Genomic DNA, 21,277 nt, shown 5'->3' on the forward strand with positions numbered 1-21,277 from the left:
TTAGAAATATGTGCAGTTAAGGGACTCTGCATGTTGAGCCATTTTTATTTATTTGTAAATGTGCTTTATTTAATTTTCCTGACTGAACTGTGAAACCAGGGGAGCTCATAACTTTACACCAATTCAACTTCAGATACAAAAACATTTGACTGACAGATTGTTCTGATGCCAAAATCAAGAGGCCTTAATTCAGCAAAACTAGATTGTAAAAAAAATTAAAATAAAAAAAAGTGTCATTCCTGACAAAAAAAAAAGAAAAAAAAAAAGAAAGTCCAACTCCGTCATGAAACGAGTGATTCATATATGAAATGTTGAGAAAACCACTTTTGTACTCATTTTTACAGACTATTTATTAAACTGTGATTTTGTAAGAAATAAAATAAAAAATGATCGTGGTCGTGTCCTTTTTTTTGGGGGGGGGGCTGGATGTAGAAGTTTGAGTTTGTTCACAAACAAAAACAAGCCACAGTTGATTAATACAAACATTTTTATTTCTTTCTTCATTCACAATTTTGGAGAACAGAATCAAAGCAGCCCGATTCCATCATTTTAAGATTCACATTGTAAATAATTTCCTAATCCTCGAATCACATCACTCTGCTTCGGGGGGGGGGTCGCTTTTCAAAGAGTCTCATCACATCAAAGTTGGCATCTTTTCCTCGCTGTGCTGGTTGAATTCGGTTAAAACGACGTCACGGTGAAACGGCTGTAAAATGAAACGACGCCGCCGGCGCGCTGGTTGTTCTCCAGTCGGGTGGGGGATTAAGAGGCACATTAAAACACGAGCCATGTAGGGCTCCCACCCAATCAGGAGAGGCGGCAGCGCGGCGGAAACGCCACCGGTTTAAATGATTGACTAAAGGATGCCAACTTTGCTCTGCTTGTGTGGAAAATTACACAAAACCACAGAGACAGAAAAGGTTCAGGCCCAAACGCACTTTGACAACAAACTCTTTTTTCTTTAAAACTTAACAGGGCAAAAATTAAGTTTGATCTCAAGAGGTTTCTTGGGGGGGGGGGGGACGGGACTCATTTGCTGACCTTAAATAGGCAGGTCAGAACACAAAAATATTTCAGCTCGTATCAAAAACAACCCTCTCTCTGCACAGCTACACATTATCAGACTGAGGAGGGAGGAGCTGCTAACGTGCAGGCGGTGGGGGGTTAAATGGAGGAGGAAATCAAGACCAGGCTGCAGCTTTTTCTAAAAAAACAAAACAGTTTTTCAATATCTTAACTCGTCTTCATAAATAACTATACTTTTTTAGTGATTTAAAATAAAGTGTCCATATGCTGTCGCAGCATCCGCCGCGTCAGTGGATTTTAGACTCAGTGCTGGACTTCACCTCCACAGTTAAAGACATCACAGAGTTGGGCTGCAATGTTGTCTTCTCTGCAGCATTTTGGTCCCGCCTGCTGGATGAGTGCATTTATCATCCAGTGGGGAGGTGGGAAAAAAAAAGAAGAAGAAAAAAAAAGCTATTTCGGTTGCATAATTCCTGAAGTGTCGGTGAAGTTTCGGATCCAGCTGGCGGATGGAAAAACAATCACGTGGAGCTGCTCGTGCGCCCTTTTACACAGACACAGTCAGTTGAGATTGATGGGCAGGTCCGCTCCATATTTACGCAGAAACTTGCTGTGATTGTGGTCGACAGACCAGAGAGGAGGGAGGTGGCGAGGCTGCATGGTGGTGAGGAAGTGCTGCCTCCAGCACCGCTCCAGGTCCATCAGGCCCCGCAGGCCCTGCCCGGCGTGAGCTCGCACCACCTTCAGACCGTGAGGCACATACGTCTCATTTAAAATCCTTCAGAGGACAGAGGAGCAGTTAGAAGCGGAGAGCTTACAATACATTTAAAGCTCTAAATACTCAGAATCCAGTAGAATGACATGACGATTAAAGCGCAATCAATGAACAAGCTGGACTGCTAACATCATCATCCACTTTCAGCTCATTACAGACAAAAACTAGACGACAGAAAATGTAAAAAGATAAATTAGTGCTGGTTTAGAAACTAAAGTGTCTCATTAGTCAGGAACTATGTGGACGCTGGCATCATTTATTTCAGCTATTACCCAAAATGCAGAGAAAGTACTTGATAATTTACAATTAAATTATGATTATTTTTAATAGCAGGAAAGCCTAAACATGCATTTTGAAACTCACCTCGTCTCCAGACTGGCGGCCTGCTGCAGCACCTCATCCGTCAGCTCCTGCTCCTCGTTAATGCTCAGGAAGTTCTTGATCAGCACCTGCAGCTCCTCTCGCCGCTGCTCCGGCAGTCCCTCCCCAGCGCTGAGCAGAGCCCGAGCCGCCGAACGCACCCGCCGGCGGTCCGAGTCCTCCAGCAACCGGACTCCCTCCTCGCAGCCCTGAGGGGCGGCGAACTCGTCAGCTAGCTGCTGCTTCAGGAAGCTGTCGTGAACGTTGGAAGCAGCGTGGCAGGTGGTGCAGAGCAGCAGGATGTCGTGGGAGTTATGGTCCTTCATCTCGGTGGGAAAATGTCGCCTGTACTCGTGTGGAACAATGTTTTTCCTGTGGGACCAGGGAGAGTCAGAAAAGTTCAATAAAAAAGACTCAGCGCAGCGTTTTTATGTGGCATTGGCATCATAAGCTGCTGATTCAACCGTAAAAGATGAATAATAAAGTCAAACCTGATGTAGGAATCGGCTTTGCCACAGACTACACAGAGATTCTCCTTGGCTGTCAGATAGTAGTCCTGCTGCGAGTCGGGACGTCCTGATGGCTCAAACAGCAGCCTCACAATGAAAGGATCTTCACTTTGAAGCACTGTCACACAAACACGCACAGAAGGGCTGATCAATGTTAGTAATACTGCGATATATATCGATATTTTGTTTCCTGATAAAGTATCCTTGTTTTTAGCCGCGAGTATCAATTAATGTACAGACATCTTGCCAGAAAACATGAAAAAGGACCAGAACAAATGACAAAAATCTTCTTCAGACTGTGTGCAGAGTGAGCAATTCACGTCAATGTCCTTTTTCTATCTACGTGGAAATAACTTACAGGGATAAAACCTAGGAATCATTTTAAAAGACACTTCTTTAATCTTATTTGTAATCAGTCAGGACATGGTTTACATGTTTTCAAAATATGGGCGCTGCACATGTACGCGCTGCTATTAAAGAATATTTTGATGCAGGACGTGGATATGATGTGATACGGGATATGCTGTCGACAACTCACAACATAAATGAGTCTGCGTACGCAGAAGACACGTGTGACACGTTTGTTTGTGGCCGTTTGTCTGGCGGTGTCGTCCTTCCGGGTCAAAGGACGAACCACCAGTCCAATCAGCAATGATTCGTGTCAAATCACACTGTTCCTTTACAAATTTTCAGAAAATGTGTCCAATCGTTGGCTGAATATTGTGTATCGTATCGTGCCATTAGTGCATTGCTATAGGCCTAATGTACGCTGTGTTTTATGGCTCATATCTTAATTGCGTACTACAAAAGGAAAGAAAGAAAAAAAAAAAAAGAAGAAGAAGTATACCGGACAACAGATTAAACATTCTCAACTTTAAAATCAATCGTGAACAACCAAGTATAATCTACACATGCCATAAACGCAAAGAGATACTCTACAGAGTTTGAAGCTGCCCATCAGTGGTAAGTAACCAGGAGAGCTAACGGAGGGAATTCTACACACACCTCTACTGGGACCACTTCACCCACACGCCCCCCTGCAGCACAGCTCATTCACTCCGGTAAGAACGTCCATCTTACTCAAAGTCGTCTTTCACTTGTCAGAATCTGATAAATATCCTGTCATGTTGCACAAAACTATCAGCAGCAAACTCTGTGTGAAGTTAGCCGACTGTCACAGAGCACGGAGTGAATAAACTGTGCTGCAGGGGGGCGTGTGGGTGAAGTGGTCCCAGTAGAGTGCCTGTGTAGAAATCCCTCCGTTAGCTCTCCTATAGCTGCAAGTAGCCACATAACAGCAGCTATGAGCTAACAGAGCTATAGCACACGTTCATTCATTCATTCTTCTTAAAGTATTGGTGAAATAAAGACAGATAATGCCTTATTTAGAGGCTGCATCCTCTAAGCCCCGTTCACTCCGTTATATGGATATACGCCTATCACGAGTTTTCTAAATATCTTCTGAAGGACGCCAACTTTCACCAAACTGTTCTCGGTGAGGAGATGAACGTATTTCATGCCAGAAATAAGGTCTAAGTTTAAAAATACCGGAGATCCCCTTTAAGGCTGTCTGACAGCTACAGCTTGGTCATTACAGAGGACAATGTTCCCAAACACAGCTGCACGTCTACAGCAGAATGACTTTATTATTTCAGACAAAAGCGTTGCGATGAACAGTCAAACTGACTAAAACGCTGTGGTGGAACCTTAAAAGAGCTGCGCATGAATGAATGCTCATAAACCTCCAGAAACTAAAGCAACATCAAAGAAAATGATTAACTTCATTTATTCCTGGCAATGGTGGTTGTACAAGCTACTGAATCTGTGTACTTCGTTTTCCACACACTGCTTCAGCGTTTTGGCTTTGTTTTTGTTAAATAAATAACGACACTGGAATGCGTCAGTGTTGTCCATCTGAGGTAATGAGAATCTGGTACGGCTCAGAGGATTTTGTGAGCTATGCATCCATAACAGAGAAGAGAGAGAGAAAAAAGAAAAGTGATCTACTTTACCTCCGATTCCTTTATCTAGGTACCACTTGGCTTTTTTCTTGTCACAGGTACACAGAGGCTGGCCATCAGGTGCGTAGAGGAAGCAGTTATCATAGAGGGGAGACTTCCTGTAAGAGGCAGGGGAGAGAAAAGGCTATAAACTGCCGATTCTGCTGCCACAACTATACAGTAAGAACACTCTTGATGTCAGTCTGTCGTCCCCTCTTTGTCCTCAGTAACATGCAGACTTTCCACACCTGGCAGAATAACCGACACCCAGCGGCTTCCTCTTGTTGTTCTTTCGAGGGTCTGGGACTTGCTGATCTCCAGACTCTGGGCTCTCGTAAACTGCCGGCTTCCGCGACCTCCGCCTCCTCTCTCCATCGCTTGCCATGTCACCCCCGTCTCCTCTGCCCCTGAAAGGGACGTCCACCAGGCCCTGGCAGCGAGAGGCCAGCTCAGAGAAGGAGCTCCCGCTGGAAAAGGCGGGTCCGGCTTCAGACTGGAGGCTGAGGAGATGAAGGAAGAGCGCGATGGAGACCTGAGCGTCTCTGGCAGCGTAAGTCATCTGGAGGGAGCACAGAGGAAAGAGTCAGAGAAGCCTGAAAGTATTCTGTCTCTCTGAAAACTTTATTCCCATGTTGCTGTCAACCATTAAACAGCTAAATATTTCCTTTTTAATAGCTCTTTAAGACAATACCTGTTCTAGTGTCAACTGATCTGCTTCCCAGTCGCTGCAGCGCAACTCCAAAGATTTATCCAGAGATATGTTCAACAGATCTGCAGCCAAGGACTTCAGACTGAGGCCATTATTCACAGAAGTTTGCCTAAAAGTGGGACAGATCTCAGGATGAGCATGCAGCGTAAACCAGCTACAAAAAGTACAGCTACAAAAACCGAACCGAACCGAACCTCTGTCTTAAGGCAAGGTAACGCAGGTCGACCGTACAGGTCAGTGACAGGCCGTAGTCCCGCACCAGACGCTTCGCGTCTTCAAAGCAACCGACACCGACTTTCAAAATGTGCGGGTGCCTCAGGACCTCCGTCAAGCTGAGTGGGAACGGCTGCTGCCCGCTGCGAAACGCCAGCAGCCGCACCAGAACACACAGACCCGAGTACGTGGCCATCTGCAGCAGGGAGACCGCACCGGCTCGGCCCTTCACCGACACCTGCAACAACAAGCAGCAGCTGGGTCGGACAAGATGAAGTCATCTGAAACAAGAGGAGGATGCTTCAAGGAAAATTCCACCCATCCAGTATTTTTGCAGAGCTAAAAACAATCAAAATGTTTTTGGTTTTTTGGTGCTGTGAAGCCAGCATCTTTAAAAGGTTAAAACAAACAACAAAACTAAAATAAACCTGTGAAATTGGGGGTGGATTTTTCCTTTTTCTAACGTGCAAACATGCAAAAGGTATCCCTTACGCCTTCGGTCTTTACCCATTCACAGTCGAGCCCAAGCACGGGGAAGACGGACAGCTCCCTTTGCATCTCTGGCCACAGCTGCTGCCACTCCTCCTCTGAGCTCACCATCACCGGTGTCACCCGCAGCAGCTGATCAGACCAGGGCACCTGCGCGGGAGGGGGCGCCTTTGTGGTCTGACACTCCACAGTCTTAAATTCCTTCTCTGCAGGACGCGGCGGATGGATGTACTGAAACTCCACAGCGGGGAAGTCCTCCTCCACAGAGCAAGGAGCTCCCACAGGTTCGGCCGCCTTCTGGACGGAGGGCAGCTTCTTCCGTTTCGTTCGATACACTCGCCATATGAGCAGCCCCCCTAAGGTTGCCCCGAGTACTGTTATGACAGCAGTAAAAGGCCCTCGATGAGACATGTTGACTTATGGTGATTTTTCTTTTTTTAAAAGTTCACACCTGGAAAAGACAAGAGGAGTTGATTCGCGGGCACATCGTAAAAAGGTCAGCGAACAGTTTATCTGTGATATCTTACTTTTCCTGAGTCAGTGAGCTCCCATTTAAACCCAGCCCCGTTTCTGTGACCTCGGCAGGCTCTGCGCATCTCTGGATCCAAAAGAAGAAAGAAACACCTTATCCGAATGAAATCGAGAAGAGGAAGTCTTTTTTTTTGTTGTTACATCTGAAGTTGCTGCAGCAGGGCACAACGGCTCTTTTAATACCACCAACATCTGATGTGCTCCGATGTAAAATGCTCAGAAATGACTCCCTGTTTAATAGGAAATATCAGCACCTTTATATAATTAAACATCTCAGACAAGCTTTCTTGCCATTCCTTTAAGAAGTCCTCGGGAACAGTTCTCCTGGCTTCTTGAAGGACATTCCAAAGACATTCGTTCTTTGGATGTCGACACTTTGCTCTGAAAATGGCACTGAACTGAAAATGATGTAGTCCAAAGGAAAAACATTGGATACTAGCTGACCCAAGATCACATAAAAAAAAAAAAAGTCTGGCACGTCGAAAGCAAAAAATAAAATAAATAAATGAGGGTCGGTTCGAGATTTTTCACAGTATTGGACACCTTGATGTGTAAACGAAGGCAGAGGCTTGGTGAGCATCCAACGTCGTTGCGGATTTGACTGAAGAGTCGACGACTTCACAAACAAACCTCTCACTCGAGTTAGCTTCGAGCCGTTACTGAAAACTGACGCCTTCTTCGGAGTTCAATCAACACAGCTAAGCTTTTACTTTGAACGTTTATTCGTTTTAAGAGCAAAATTAACCAAACTGTGTTGTTTCCTTTTTTCCCCACAGCATCCCTGCTTAATTTTCTCGTTCAGCTGTGCCGACATTAGCCGCGCTAGCCAACACTTAGCCGCTTTATCCAGCTGTCTCTTGTCAACTCTGCGTTGAAGCTGCTGCTGCTTACAAACAAAACACCTACGAGTTCTGACTCATACGCGGCCTTACCTTCACGTTTCTAGCCAACAAAACGCCACTTTCACACACATGTAGACTTGTTCTCTGCTCTGAAACATGTCTTCCGGGCTGCATTTATAACGACTCTGCCGCAGCGGAAAGCAGCTCTCCCGCCAGCGCCACCTGCTGGCAGGATGAACCAACAGCGCCTCTTTAAAATGAGACAGGTGCTCCTGTTGATTTTTTATTTTTATTTTTTTTAATTCTTCATGCATCTGCAAAGTTTTGAAGCAGGTGAAAGTTGAAGGTGAAAACGTTGACAGCTTGACATAATTTAGCATTATTTATTCAGTGTGTTTCTGAATAACATCCAATGCGCCCGATATCCTGAGGTTTTTGTCAGGAAAACGATCCAGAACTCAAACATCACAAAATAAAGAATTAAATCAACACCACAGACAGTTTTTTTCCTCTACCACCATGAATTTATTCAATCTTTGAGCTTCAGTGTTTCTCCAAAAAGCTGGAATAAAGAAATGAAATAATTACAAAATGGAAAAATAGATCCGAGAATAGATCATATTCACAGGTTTGATTTGAAAATAAAAATAAAATAAAAACATGACAAGAGAAATCAGACAGCGGGGAGATGAAACCATCTCGTCTCCCCGCTTTTTTCTGCGATCCCGTCAGAACCACAGCAGGCTGACGCCAGTCATGCCAGATGAGCACGCCAGCCGCTCTGCTGCCGCAGCCTCACAGCCGACGAGCTCACGCTGATCAAGATCACCCGTGAGGTCAAATCATCTACTGTAGTGCTTGTGCAAAACAAAAACATAAAAAAAATAAACTACTACTGAAAAAAAAAAAAACAATAATCCAAAAGACGTGAAAAAGGACTTTTGCATCCTACTGTGTTAAATAACGAAGAAAAAACAAAAAGTGTTACCACACAAAAAATAAGTAAAACATTAAGTACTGAGTCGTACTAAACTATTAAAAAAAATAAGCACAGGTGAGAGAGAGGCGACCATTTAGGCACCGCCACCGATGCTAGGTCCACGCTGATTGTTGCTGCAATGGCACCCCATTTAATGTTAGATGCTTCACATCCGATCACAGGATGCGACAGACGGCAATTAAGAGATTTTTCTTTAAAAATGGAGAAGGAAAAAAGAAGAAGTCAAGCAGCTGTCCCTTCACAAAAATCTTTTTACATCACATTAAAAATTAGCACTGCCGTGAGCTGTGTGTACAGTATAGATTCTTTATAGATATATATATATATATTTATGTATAATATATACGATCATTTCTTGTGTACAGGAACATAAACTTGTTTCATTGTTGCTAGCCTGTGCCTTTGGCAAGATTACTTACAACTCTTCTGCTGGATTCCAAAGCTATTTAAAATATACTTAATGCATAAAAATAAAGATTTTGGCATTGTCTCACTATAGTCTTATGATTGGGAGGTTATAAATGAGAACTTCTCATCGGGAAGCGGAGTTCTCTCAGTGCTGCGGTTCCTCTGCTAGGCGATGGAGGTGTCCTTCTGCCAAAAGGGGGGCGCAGGGAGCTGGGCCCAGGGAGGTGGGCCCAGGGAGCTGGGCGCAGGGAGCTGGGCCCAGGGAGGTGGGCTGGGCGCAGGGAGCTGGGCGTAGGGAGGTGGGCTGGGCGCAGGGAGCTGGGCGCAGGGGGCTGGGCGCAGGGGGCTGGGCGCAGGGGGCTGGGCGCAGGGGGCTGGGCGCAGGGAGCTGGGCTGGGCCCAGGGAGCTGGGTTGGGCCCAGGGAGCTGGGCGCAGGGAGCTGGGCCCAGGGAGGTGGGCTGGGCGCAGGGAGCTGGGCTGGGCGCAGGGAGCTGGGCCCAGGGAGGTGAGCTGGGCAGGGCAGGGCACAGATACTCCACAGGGTAATGATAACCTTGCACTCCAAAGCACAAACAAAACAATACAGACGATGCAAATGAGATGCCTGGGGAGCTCCACCCTTGTTAACAGTGACCTGTTTTGTTGAGCTTTTTTTTTTTTTTCTTTCAGTGCTGTGCAGAGCTCTGCTCCGTGCTGATTCACCTGCTGCTCTCCACCCTCTCCCACTCCTTCCCTCCCGAGTTTGTCCATTAAAACAAAAGGAGGGAGGCAGGAGCGTTCTCCCAACTTTTCTGTTGCCAATTACCCACCTGTTCATTCAAGTCCTTGCTGTTCAGTACTTTCTAGTTACAGCCTTCAGAGCTGGATCTCAAAGGTCTTTTGCAGTTCGGTGGAGAAGGGATTTGTAGGAGAAGGTGTCGTGTGCTGGCGTGAGCGGCCCTCTAGTGCTGCCCACTGGGCCTCGAAAGCATCTTCCTGTGGTGCCGGCTGAGTAGACGGGGAGGACGGATTTACTTGAGATGCGGCGGCCCAGTTGTCGGCCCCATTGAAGGTAACGCTGCCGTTGGCGGGCTGGAGGGGGGCGGGGTTCATCGTGGTGGACTGCGGGGGTTTGATGAACGGGCTGACATTACCGACGGCCTGAGCGTCATGCTGGGGTATCGTGGAAGCCGGGACTGGGAACGGTTGGGGCTGCGCGGCCGTGCCAAACACGTTAGCCACCATCTGCGAAGGAGTGATGCCAAACACAGGCACATTGGGCTGAGGAAACGACAGCCCGTTGGACACTGGGTAGGACGCCGGAGCTTGAGCGTGGAAAGCAGGCTGACGCGGGGGCAACAAGGGCACAGCAGGGGGCAGAGAAGGCATGAAGGCCACCTGGGGAATAGAGGGAACAGGAGCCGCCGGCATCGCCGCCGGGGCGGCAAATGGCTGGGAGGGTGATGCGCCTCCTGCAATGATTGGGTTGGACTGCGGGGCTCGGACAGATTTGGAGACTTCCTCTAACCACCGGTCTGCTTCTGATGGCGTGCGCTTGTGAGAGGGCAAGGCAGGAGAGGATGTGGGGGGGACTACGATCACTGGTGTAGCTGACGGCCACTCACTTCCTGTAGGGAAGAAAGGAAACAGATGACTATCTCGCAGTTACACCACATCATTTGTTTAATTTGGAAGTACCCGTTTATCACATTAGACTGATGTAGAAAGAATAGAGGAAAATAACTGCCTCTTTATTGTGAATTTCATCTCAGGAGTGCATCAAAGTGACATCTTTCTGTCACGCTCCGAGGAGCTGCTTACCTGGCTGAGCAGAGGCCGGGGCCCCCGCTGGATTCTTAGCCCAGGGGTTAGTGTCTCGGGCAGGAAGAGCAGGGGGTAGTGCTGGAGGGTTAGGAGTAGCAGCAGCAATAGAGAAGGCAGGCGCGGTGCCATTTACTACAGCAGAGAAGAGACAGAAGCTAGTACGACGAGGATGTGAACAGATCTTTAGTTAGACATGCAAAAAGTTGCCGTGCAGTTAATCAGTCTAAAAGGTCTTAACCGCATCTAGAAAATAAGTGTAATAAACTCAGATGTTATGCAACACAAAGACAAAACTAGTCTCTAAGCCTATTAACTTCCCAAAGTCCCCAACTACCAGGAGGCTCTGGGCAACGAAGACTGCTGCCCAGAGAAACCGGCTGCAGGCTGTTTTTACGTAACATCCGATTTCCCCACTCATATCGGCAGTTTTATTGACCAGAAGTTTATTAGAACCCGGCCTCTGGAGTCATCTGCCTCATTTGTTTGTGTCAGTACTTTCTCTGAAGTTGAAGCCAACACAAAGCCTGATAAATAAATAGAATAGCTGCTATCTAACTCACTTAACTTAAGAATGAACTGAGATTTCAGACACATTAGATAATGGTGCTCTTTTAAATCCTAAAGGAGAAATCTGACTTTGAGGAGGAATTCTTTATTCTTTTCACCGTCAGAATTTTTCCATTTGTCACTGAACGCGCCAGCCGTCCCGTTCTGCGGTGCACCTTTAAAGAACTCGCTCTACTTCGGCACACAACTCGCAACAATTTACCGGATGCTCTTTAGCATGCGAATGCGATAATGTGCTTCAAGGGTTATCGAGAACTACTAAAAGAGGCAGAGCATGCAAAAAGAGGAGTGGAGTGAGTGGGTCAGCCCATGCTCAAAAACAGGTCAATGTGAAAAGAAGCAGAAAACGTTTGTTTGTGGGATTTTAACCAAAGCTTGTCACATACTTTTCATTAAGATGTCAGTAAATTGGGGCAAAATAAAACTCCTTGAATGCGACATGATAATCGCTCTCCGGCCGGCACTGGGAACCAGTTCAGTGTGCTGGGAAGTAATGAAATGCAACCTTTGAAAGCGAAAAAGCCAGTCAGAAGGCAGATGAGTTTTACCTGGAGCCACAGGAGATTGTGGAGATGAAGCCGGTTTGGGCATTGGAGCCGAGGAGAAGGGGTCCTCTGTGGGTCCGCTGAAAGCTGTGGTGATCTTACTACACAGCGAACTGATGCTGTCACTTTCTCCTTCCACCTCAGGGACTGCACGGCAAAAATCAAAAGAGGCACATCAATTAAAACAAAGACCTTTCCAAAACGTGCGTTTATGAAATGTATTCATTCAGAACTCCTCCTTTTGTTTCAGAATAAGTTTTTTTTATTTTTAGTGAACACCAAATAAGCTTGTTTCTGTTTTGTGTCTGCTTAGTAACCACTGCTATGCTTATCACATCCATCCTCATCACAATCTGAAGCCTAATTCATGCTCACGGAGCCCACTTGTGTGATGTGCTGTAGAACATCACACAACCCTCCATTAGCACATGGCGGGTTGAGGGGTTTTCATTAAACTGGAAACATCACCTGTATTTTTCATGGGGAAGTCAGATTTGCGTTGCATGGTGGAGGGCAGCTCGTTCATGCGCAGTGACAGCTGTCGTTTGAACGGAGACGTCTTCTGACTGAGGACCGGGAAGCCTCGGAAGGAGCCCTGCCTGGCGAGAGCCTCTGCGGGCGCGTGTCTGCGGGGGATCACCTGAGGTCCCAGCGTGGGCACGGAGAGGGGCGGGGAAGATGTGGGAGATGGGGAGCCTCCCGTCTGGTGTGCCGAGGAGTTGGTCATGCTGTTGGCCAAATTCACGCCAACCATCGCATCTGCCTCTGCCGTTGGAGAAGAGCGACAATGAAGCAACAGCCCGCTGCGGATTTAAAGCCAAGCGACGTGTCCAAAAGTTCAAACGTCCACACTTCAAATACGCACCCTTTCTAGCGTCCTGTAGCTGCCTCATGACTTCCTCCCGCTCTGCTGCCTCCGTTGCCGTGGTAACGCGAAAGGAGCCCTCACGAGTGAAAGTGGTTCTGTTAGCGTCAAAGGTCGCCGTGACCCCACACTCCTTCTCCCGCTTCTGTTTCCTCTCCAGACAAGCAGCGAATGCACAGCCCACGGCGTGACTGAGGCGCTCTCCCTGAAAAGGACAATGAAACAAACACGCTGTGGTCATGGCATTGTCATGATGAGAAGAACGAATCGTTTCCCTGTATGAAAAAGAAACATTTGCAGGTACTAACTATACATTCCAGTGATGACGTGAGTTCTTACTGAGTCTTTGATGGCCATGAAACAGTGGCAGATCCAGCGTCGTGTGGTGCCATCCCTGCAGATGTAAGAGAACGCCCTCTCAAAGTTCCTGTCCGGTGCGCAGAATGACACCTTTTCTATCGTCTGGTCCAGAATCAGGTCCTGCATTAAAGTATTTTTCCTCATTATTATCACATTGAACGACTTGATAAGAGATGAAGGAGCTCCAGTCTGTTTGCATCCTGGTTGCTCTGCATCCTTCTTCCATCGTTTCTCATCAAACTTAAGCCCTTTTTGCGATGATTGAAAAGCTCGCTCACATCTGGGATTATCTAACTGTGGTCCAACAGTTTGCCAGACGCCATCCCATCATGTTGTGGTAGCTTACAGGCTTGTCCCATTGGGATGCAGCGGGACTTACTGGACCAGTTCAAAGTACGTTAAACACAATACCAGCCGCAGTAGGAAATTATTTAGTCGGTTTGTTTCAGCAGGTGGAGCCTGTTTGGTGTAAAAACAGCAAAGAGGACTAAATGTTCACACTGCGTCACCAGGAGCAACACAGAGTTTTAAAAATGAAAGCAAGTGCTCCAAAAAGATGGAAAAATCTGAAGAGAAAAAGAATCAACTATCATCAGTACCATCAGCAGATGCAGTACCACAAATTTCCAACAGATGTCAACACGGCCCCTTTATGTGATGCAGTTTCCCCCAAATCACATCCTGCAGGTGCACTCTGTGCCCACACAGAGGAGGTCATTAGACCTGAGCTACAGCAGCTTGACAATCATCATTATCTACTTGAACTTCAAACATTTCACCTTTTAATCTACTAAGGGGACGTGTACTCCCTTCAGCTGCTCTTTCGTTCATCAAAGTTTTCCCAGCTTGCTGCAGAGGACCGAGGGGGCTGATTACCTTTGTTTTGTCGTCGACAACACGGAGACCATCTGCTGACACCCACAACACAGCTCGCACTGGCTTCTTCCCAGCCTGCAAACACACACACAACAAGACAGCAATGAGGTAACAAGGAAGCCCTTTCCACAACCCACACGATTGCTTCCCTTTGTACCATTCCTTGGCACCTTATCATAAAAACTCTTTCAATGCACACACACACTCACACACACACACAGAGAGAGAAAAAAAGGCACACCTGTGAATAAGAGAAAAGGCAGCCGTTAAACAAGAGAAAGGACACAAGAGTTGTTTTCTAAGAGCAAAATTTTGATAAGAGGTGAGAGATCTGGTGCTCTGACGCAGTAAGCAGTGATGACCCCAATGGTTAGAGGAGCAACAATGACAGAGGAAACGTTCATTCACACAAACTGCTCATTGTTCCATTCTTGGTTCATGGAAGAAGGGCTGAAGGGAGAGAAGGCACGCCTGTTAATATAAAACACACACACAAAAAGAAAAAAAGTGCCCCACCCCAGCCTAAAACCACCCCACCTGCTCACACACACACACACATGCACCACTGTGTTTGTCTTTCTCCAGACAGATTCCCCCGTCTCTCTGAGAGTGTCAGTGTGTGTGTGTGTGTGTGTGCGCGTCTTCCAGCCGTCAGATGTGATCAAAGAGTGGAGTGTGAGAGAGGGAAAAATAACAATAATGCTAATAATAAAGAGAAACACTCAGACACACAAAGCAACAACTTACTTTAGCAAAGAATCCTTTGAAGAATTTCCTGTCCTGGAAGTGGATGTGGTAAAAGGGAGGGTGGGTGAGAGGGGTGGAGGAGACGGGGGGGGACAAGGCATGAAAATGTTACCTAGGAAGTCTAAATATTGACTGGAGCCCACAGGAGGGGGTTCGATTTGAAGTTTGTTTCTGGTGAAGGTGAAACCGGGTTATGAGTGAGTGAGTATGATCTCAGGACAGATGTGATGGGACAGATGTGATGGGTGATACTTTGATGTTGATTGCTGTTAGTACTACCACAAAGGAAGCCAGTAAACATGTCACCGTCCCCAGCAGATCCGCCCCCCCCCAACAGCAGGAAGTGACACCCTTTACTTCCTCTTTGATTCAAATAAACATAAACAACAGAAGACCAGAACATCTCAGGGCTCAGACAGCACACCAAGCAGCCTGAACACAAACGGTCCAGATCCAGACATGGTCCTTTCAAGGCTGATCAGCAGACACAAACGACTTCCCACAGATGGAAGATTGACCTCTGGGTCAAGCCCGTGACTGTTCACTGATCAGCAGGAGTCAGGGGTCAAGTTCAGGCTGCCGCAACCGCACAAAAAGATAAAAAAAAAGAGGAAAAAAACAAGCAGACCTGGCCTAGTCTTAACACCCCCCCTTCTTTCCCCAGCTCCCTTTGAGTTCCTCTCCTTCCCATAAGCTGTGAAAAGGAGTGCCATTCTGCTCCTGTTACACAGCCAAGGTGGAGACGGCACTCCGAGCACCGTGTTAATGCATGATTTAACATGTTAACTAGCACCGGAGATTCATTTCAGAGTTAAGCGCTTGTTAGTGTGTGTGTGTGTGTGTGTGTGTGCGTTTAGGAACCCCACAGACATGCAGGTGATAGAAAGGTCTGCACACCACTGTTAGTCAGCTATGGTTAGGGGGAAATTTCTCTAGAGAGTTGAGGTAACTAGAATAGCAGCATGGATGGGTGGAGTTTGATGGCATTTCTCTGCAATAAAAACCTGCTTAAAAAGACAAAAAAGTAGAACACCAACAAAAAGTTCATACAACAAACAAGTATTTCAATGCAAAGACTGAGAAGAGACTACGGGGGGAGAAAGCTTTCTCTGTAGAGGGGATAGCCGAGTGTTGATGGATCAAAGTGAAGAAAAGAGTCAAAGAGGAGACTTATTTTGTACGCAACAAGTCTAACTTCAGTGTTAAGTAGGACACGCTTTACTTCTTTTAGTCAGATATGCATTTCCATTCATTCCATTTCATTTCCATTTCCATTCCAGCCTTTCGTGATTCTGCTATCAAAACATCTGTAACCACCGGCAGGATATGCAGCAACAACGATGTGCATCTTGCGCAACATGTGTCACATGTTGCCTACTTTGTGCAACAACTCACACCTTCCACCATTTCCCCTCAAGCTGGAGGGAAACCTCACCATAAAAGAGAGCGTTCCGCACAAGCGGGCAGGTGAGGTTGTCCTTTTGTTGCCTCTCAAATTCAACATTTATTCCAGAGATTTTCACTGACAGTGCACTTTTATAAACTTTGTCCACTCTCACTGAAGCAGCAGCTGACTTTCATGAACAAATACAGCTGAAATTCTTGCAGCTCGTCGTCATCTGCGAGCTGGGTGCCTCACCCAGGTTACAACGAGCTTCTGATTAACAGCAAAAAAAAAAAACACGCCCACTGCTAAAACTCAGAGCACTCCTCCACCCCGGGGCCACCTGCCAGCAGGCAAGAGGAAGTGATGTCACAATGCCAACACAAAAGGGCAGCTTGGAGGTTGATGGTGCCGCAGTGCAGCCTCCTACTCCGCCCGCCTCCATCCTCCCTCTGAGTCACGGGTCGTAGAGCTGTGAAAAACTCTCATTACCGTCCCGAAGGCTGCTGGGAATACAGTGGAGTAGAGCTGTAACTGTCTCACAGACAGACAGCTGGATCACTGACATTCTCCTTGCAGCCCAGGGCACCCGCGGGCTCATTTAAAGCCGACCCGTTCATCAGGGAGCATGACCTCACTGCTGTTTCCTCTCCTCTTTGGCCTGATCTCAGACTTTCTGTCAGGGCAGCTGATTTTAAAGAAACGGCAACATCCCCACATCCTATAGAGTCCCTACAAGTGTAGAACCCTTCTCCTCAACAGTTCAGTCATTAGCTCTTGGAAAAGCAATATCAACTCATCTGTTCTTCCCTGGTAGGGACTGTTATTTGTTGCCAGGCAACAGTCGGCTTATGAACTGGGATCTATCAAGGCCTTGCTAGCCGTATATTTAAAGGGTTTCCCTGGTCTGGCCTGGTCTATCTTTGCTTTGACAATTATAACTGGCAGCAGGGGACTGTTGCTTGGAAGCAGCTTACATGGAGCTCAACAACAGAAGAACTGTAACTGTACGATTCAACGAACTCCTCGGTGAAACCCCCTTCTTTCACTCAAATGCCCTTTTTAAGCTGCCGGAGTGTGTAAACAAAGCAACAGAGGATAACAGCGCGTCAGGCTATAAATGTTTCAAACCTGTTATTGCCTGAAAATGACCCAACTATAAAACTCACAGTGACACAGTACACCGTGACTCATTTGTAAGTGCCCCACGGCTCCCAGCTTCAGCGTTATTCCTAGAATTTGAATACTCTTCTATCATGATTCTTTTTTTTCTTCTTTAATTTTAAAGACGTAGCTGCAAAGCATCCGCAAAGCCTCAAAATGCACTCTTTCCCAGTGTGATCTCACTGTAAAGCCTATGGCAAGAGGACAAACATGTGTAAAGAGGCCACACAAAAAGGGAACAAACCTGGTGGAGAGGAGGGAAAATAATGTGCAACACGCGTGTTCCTTCCACTGGAGTGAAACTTATGTTTCTTAACATCGTTTCTGGCTTTTCCTGTAAAACGGGTCGCCAAGGATGAGGAGTAAACTGGCGTGTGTGGGTCAAAGCTCATTTGCAAGAATGTAACAGCATTCTCCTGTATTCGGTTTTACAGAAGGCCAACCTGACTCGTGTCTGAGACGAGGCTACTTTTAATTTCCCATCCCACTTACAAATCCAGACCCATGAAAGTCTCCACAATTTCAAATTAGGACTCGGGGCAGAGAGACGGTGAAGTGGAGCGGTGAAGCTGAGGAGGGTTAGAAAGCTGCAGCTCGCAGGAGGACAGGAGGCAGAAGCAGCCACCTCTCCTTTTGAGTTGGCTCCATTTACCCGCCCTGTTAAAATGACTGTAACTCAATAAGACCCCCACAGCCTGAGGCTCTGTGTACGCCATGTGAGCTCATCACATCTGACCTCTGTGCTACGGAGTGCACTTCTTCCTCTGTGGTTTTTTTGCATGCAAAATACTTGCAGGAGAGTTCTTCTGTATCTTGGTGGCAAGTGTCTACAAATGAGAACGCAAACAGGAGCAGTGCATGAAAATGCAGGTTGGAAATGTGTGTTTCTGCCTCTTGTCCTGCTGTCAGCAGAAGTGCTGAAGTGAGAGGAGAGGCGCCTTCACATTAAAGCCACACTGTGTGTGTGTGTGATGCCTGTTCTGTTATCTGTGTTGTATTTCAATGGCATGAATGTCTTTTACGGTTTGTTTAATGCGCTCATAAAATATGAAAATCACTTGGGTATGCACCTCAATATAATCGTCCTAACAAATAGCTCTCACAGCTCAAGTAGTCTTCGATGGTACATCGAGTTGAACATGCAACAGGATTAAAAGCCTCTTCACACAACAGCAAGATTAAAAACGTAGGTACTGATAACAAGAGCAGCAGGGTGTGAGGGTTCCATTAGCCTGATTCATCTCCAACTGAAAGTGAAACCTGACGGCAAACACGGCCGGCACGATTTTCATTATCTTTGCTGGCAGCGAACTCAAAATCAGCTCTGTTCTGACACACCGCCATGTGAGCTAATCCTCCTGGACAGACTCCGATCATACGGAGAAGACAGACCCGTGCAGCAGACCTGCCGACTCAGGTCTGGCCCCGACTTCAGACAATCGGCCTGTTCTACCCACAGGAGTTTACGACCTGGGTGGGGCCTTGGCAAACAACTGACAACATGCAGAAGGAATTGCTCTTCGGCTTCCCTCTTCCCCTCCTCCTGCTCCCCAAACTGGAATTTGTTGCTTTCTGCGTAACTCTGGCAGATTCTTCAGCGACAGGAAGTACGCGCCGACCTCTCTGCGCTCCGGCTGAGACGGCATGCAAGGATAAGAGACCGTCGCGGACAAATTGAAACAATCGGCCACACTCGAGCCTCTAAGTACAGTAAAAACATAAGCAGGAATCAACAACTATGGAACGCTGTGGAAAAAAAACAAAAAGGATGCTGCCAGATGAGGGGGGGCTGCCTGGAAATAGATGGAAGAAAAATCCAGCAGGGTGTTGGTGAAACAGAGAGGTAAACAGACAGAGAGGAGCTGGGACGTCTGCTGTTTAACACCCTCGTTCCTGGAGGTACGCAGGGGGGTTTTCTAGTGAAACCTACCGTCTTCAGCCGCTTCACTGCATCCTCACAGATGTGCATGCCTCTGGATTCCTCCACCTCCACATGCCCCAGGTACTGCAGAACACAGACAGAGGGAGAGAGTCAGTAACCTTCCCACAGGTTAAAAGAGAAAAAAAACTAAACACCAATTCAACCACTGTTGAGGTCAGTCAAAGTTCAACTGCTCGCTAGTTTATCCCCAATTCTGTTCATGGAGAATCTGACTGACCTTTCCGACAAAAATACATGAGCAAGAGGGTGGATGCAGAAGGAAGTGTGTGAGTCAGTAAGGCAAAGAATTGGTGAGAGGCTGTTTCCTCGTGCCAACAGCTCTTTGGTGCTCCTTTTGGGCTGAGAGATGATTTTATTCCAAAGGGTTTTCACCAAACTCCAGATATTGGTGGCTCATCACAGCACAGTTAAGACCGAGGCAAGTGAAGGTGTTAAATGAAAGAACACAATGTGGTCAACTTTTCACACCCGAAGTCTGTCTCCACAGACGAAGCTATTTACATTTTGTTGTTCCTCTCCGTCTGTCCTCCTGAACCCGACGTGGCTTCACGCCCCGGTGTGTCCCTCCAGTTGCAACCCTGACCTCTTCAGAAGCTATTGTGCATGCTGGACCATGGAGGAAGTCCTTACCCTTTCCTTACAGATGCACACACAAAGCAATCGTCACTGACCCACGCCTGTCACCCCCCCACCCTCTGGGCCTGCTATTTTAAGAATGTGACGTAGCAGCTTTGAGTCACACTGTCGAGAGTTAAAGAATACACACGCGTGCATGTTGGCACAACGATACGCACGGCAACCTAGGATGTTTAGGACAATACTGATCGGTACATGGTAGGATTAAAGATACACAGCTATCGATCTGGATGTAACCCGGGGGGGGGGGTACTGATCAGAAAAAGAATATAAAGTGAAAACACGGTGGGGAGTTTACAACAGTGTCCTTGTTTCTATGGTGTAAAAATGCTGTTTATGTCAGCAGCAAAAACAAGCTCCCACATAAAGAGGCACATTGATTTTCATGCAGATGAGTGCACCAAGATAATACTAAGGACGTATAAATACATTTCCCTTTAATCTATTTTTGTTTGGAACCAGCGCTTGGACGTAATTTCATCAAACCTAGAATCTTCATCCGCAGCCACCAGCTGTCTAATAAGACTGACATTTCCATTAAAAAAAAAAAAAGCAAAGCAAGCCTACCTTTTTATGCCTTTGACAATCTCCCTAAATCATGAATAGTGGTCTGTTTTAAGGCAATTTTAGCTTGAAAATGAGAAGCACACACACACATGTGCACGCAAATTAACACAAAAGTCACATAATATGACATCTCCCAAAATAATCAGAGGCAAAAACTCTTCTTCTATGCTTCTTAAATGCCATTAAAGAGCGAGTCAAGCCCCAGCCCACAACATTAAAACCCAATTACAACCAATCTGCACATCAAATCTCCCCAACACTAATTTGGAACGGCCTTCTCGAATGCACGTCCTCCAAAACGCTGCGTTTGCTACTCTAACGCAGAAGTTAGTGATGATTTCACTGCAACAGTTCCAACCTACACACAACTGGTCTCCACCGAGGCACCCAGAGAGGGAGTCAGGGAGCAGGAGGGGGAGGAGGGACACAGCAGTAGCATGGTTGGTTGCACCGTCACAATAAAAGCCAGCGAGGAGCAAAGGTGCATGGAGCTGCACAAGAATTGGGAGGAAAGAAATCATTATTTCACTTCACAACTGCAACTCTGGCTGGTTTATCAATAAAGAAAGTTCTGGAAACTCTGATTAAACTTTATCAACAAGGAAGACGAACACAAACTGAATGAAGTAGGGGTGTGTATGTCACCCTTAGCTACCTCCCAGCAGATACATTTCAAAAGAAGACCAGGGAATAAAGTGCTTCTGGTACAAACTATTCATTTAATGGCTCTTGATTTGACTTTAATATCCGATCCAGGGGTGGCTCACCTCCACGATTCCATCTTTAATAATAGAGAATCAATAAAAATCAGGTTCAGATTCGTGTCGGTTCATCTTCACAACTGCAGGACGCAGTTCTAAATTGAAAAGGCAATATCTGCATCTACACGCAGTAAGAAGGAAGAGCGCATTTCCAAGAAATACATGCAGCTCTGCAGCCAGCAGGTGTGGGAGGGAGC

The 21,277-nt window shown here is 46.7% G+C and overlaps 2 protein-coding genes across 9 annotated transcripts in view; both read right to left on the reverse strand.

Annotated features, from left to right (window-relative positions):
* Positions 1 to 479: 479 nt before the first annotated feature.
* exd2 (exonuclease 3'-5' domain containing 2) lies at positions 480 to 7,662 on the reverse strand. Of its 3 annotated transcripts, none has more exons than XM_072365387.1 (10): positions 7,545 to 7,662; positions 6,609 to 6,679; positions 6,100 to 6,532; positions 5,574 to 5,830; positions 5,362 to 5,488; positions 4,919 to 5,229; positions 4,683 to 4,789; positions 2,653 to 2,788; positions 2,165 to 2,533; positions 480 to 1,804 (listed from the first exon to the last, which is right to left on the reverse strand). In XM_072365387.1, the coding sequence occupies exons 3-10, from the start codon at positions 6,490 to 6,492 to the stop codon at positions 1,588 to 1,590; spliced, it is 1,917 nt and encodes a 638-aa protein (XP_072221488.1). In that variant the 5' UTR covers positions 6,493 to 6,532; positions 6,609 to 6,679; positions 7,545 to 7,662; the 3' UTR covers positions 480 to 1,587. The 3 variants fall into 3 exon arrangements, with proteins under 3 accessions (XP_072221488.1, XP_072221487.1, XP_072221489.1); XM_072365386.1 differs by having other exon boundaries at positions 6,085 to 6,532; XM_072365388.1 differs by lacking the exons at positions 6,609 to 6,679; positions 7,545 to 7,662 and having other exon boundaries at positions 5,574 to 5,849; positions 6,085 to 6,155.
* A 293-nt stretch (positions 7,663 to 7,955) lies between these two features.
* numb (NUMB endocytic adaptor protein) overlaps positions 7,956 to 21,277 on the reverse strand; it is a 34,146-nt gene continuing 20,824 nt past the window's right edge. For 3 of the 6 annotated variants that reach the window (XM_072365931.1, XM_072365932.1, XM_072365933.1), the window contains exons 3-11: positions 19,105 to 19,179; positions 14,627 to 14,659; positions 13,880 to 13,954; positions 12,983 to 13,123; positions 12,644 to 12,848; positions 12,247 to 12,543; positions 11,782 to 11,925; positions 10,664 to 10,798; positions 7,956 to 10,470 (exon numbers count right to left, since the gene is read on the reverse strand). In XM_072365931.1, coding sequence (XP_072222032.1) covers positions 9,719 to 10,470; positions 10,664 to 10,798; positions 11,782 to 11,925; positions 12,247 to 12,543; positions 12,644 to 12,848; positions 12,983 to 13,123; positions 13,880 to 13,954; positions 14,627 to 14,659; positions 19,105 to 19,179 — 1,857 coding nt within the window. In that variant the 3' untranslated portion in view covers positions 7,956 to 9,718. The remainder of the gene's footprint in view (positions 10,471 to 10,663; positions 10,799 to 11,781; positions 11,926 to 12,246; positions 12,544 to 12,643; positions 12,849 to 12,982; positions 13,124 to 13,879; positions 13,955 to 14,626; positions 14,660 to 19,104; positions 19,180 to 21,277) is intronic. The other 3 variants (XM_072365934.1, XM_072365935.1, XM_072365936.1) reach the window with 3 other exon arrangements.

Source organism: Leuresthes tenuis, unplaced genomic scaffold (assembly GCF_036924035.1).
Source record: "Leuresthes tenuis unplaced genomic scaffold, fLeuTen1.0.hap1 SCAF_15, whole genome shotgun sequence".
In the NCBI taxonomy this organism is placed as follows: Eukaryota; Metazoa; Chordata; class Actinopteri; order Atheriniformes; family Atherinopsidae; genus Leuresthes; species Leuresthes tenuis.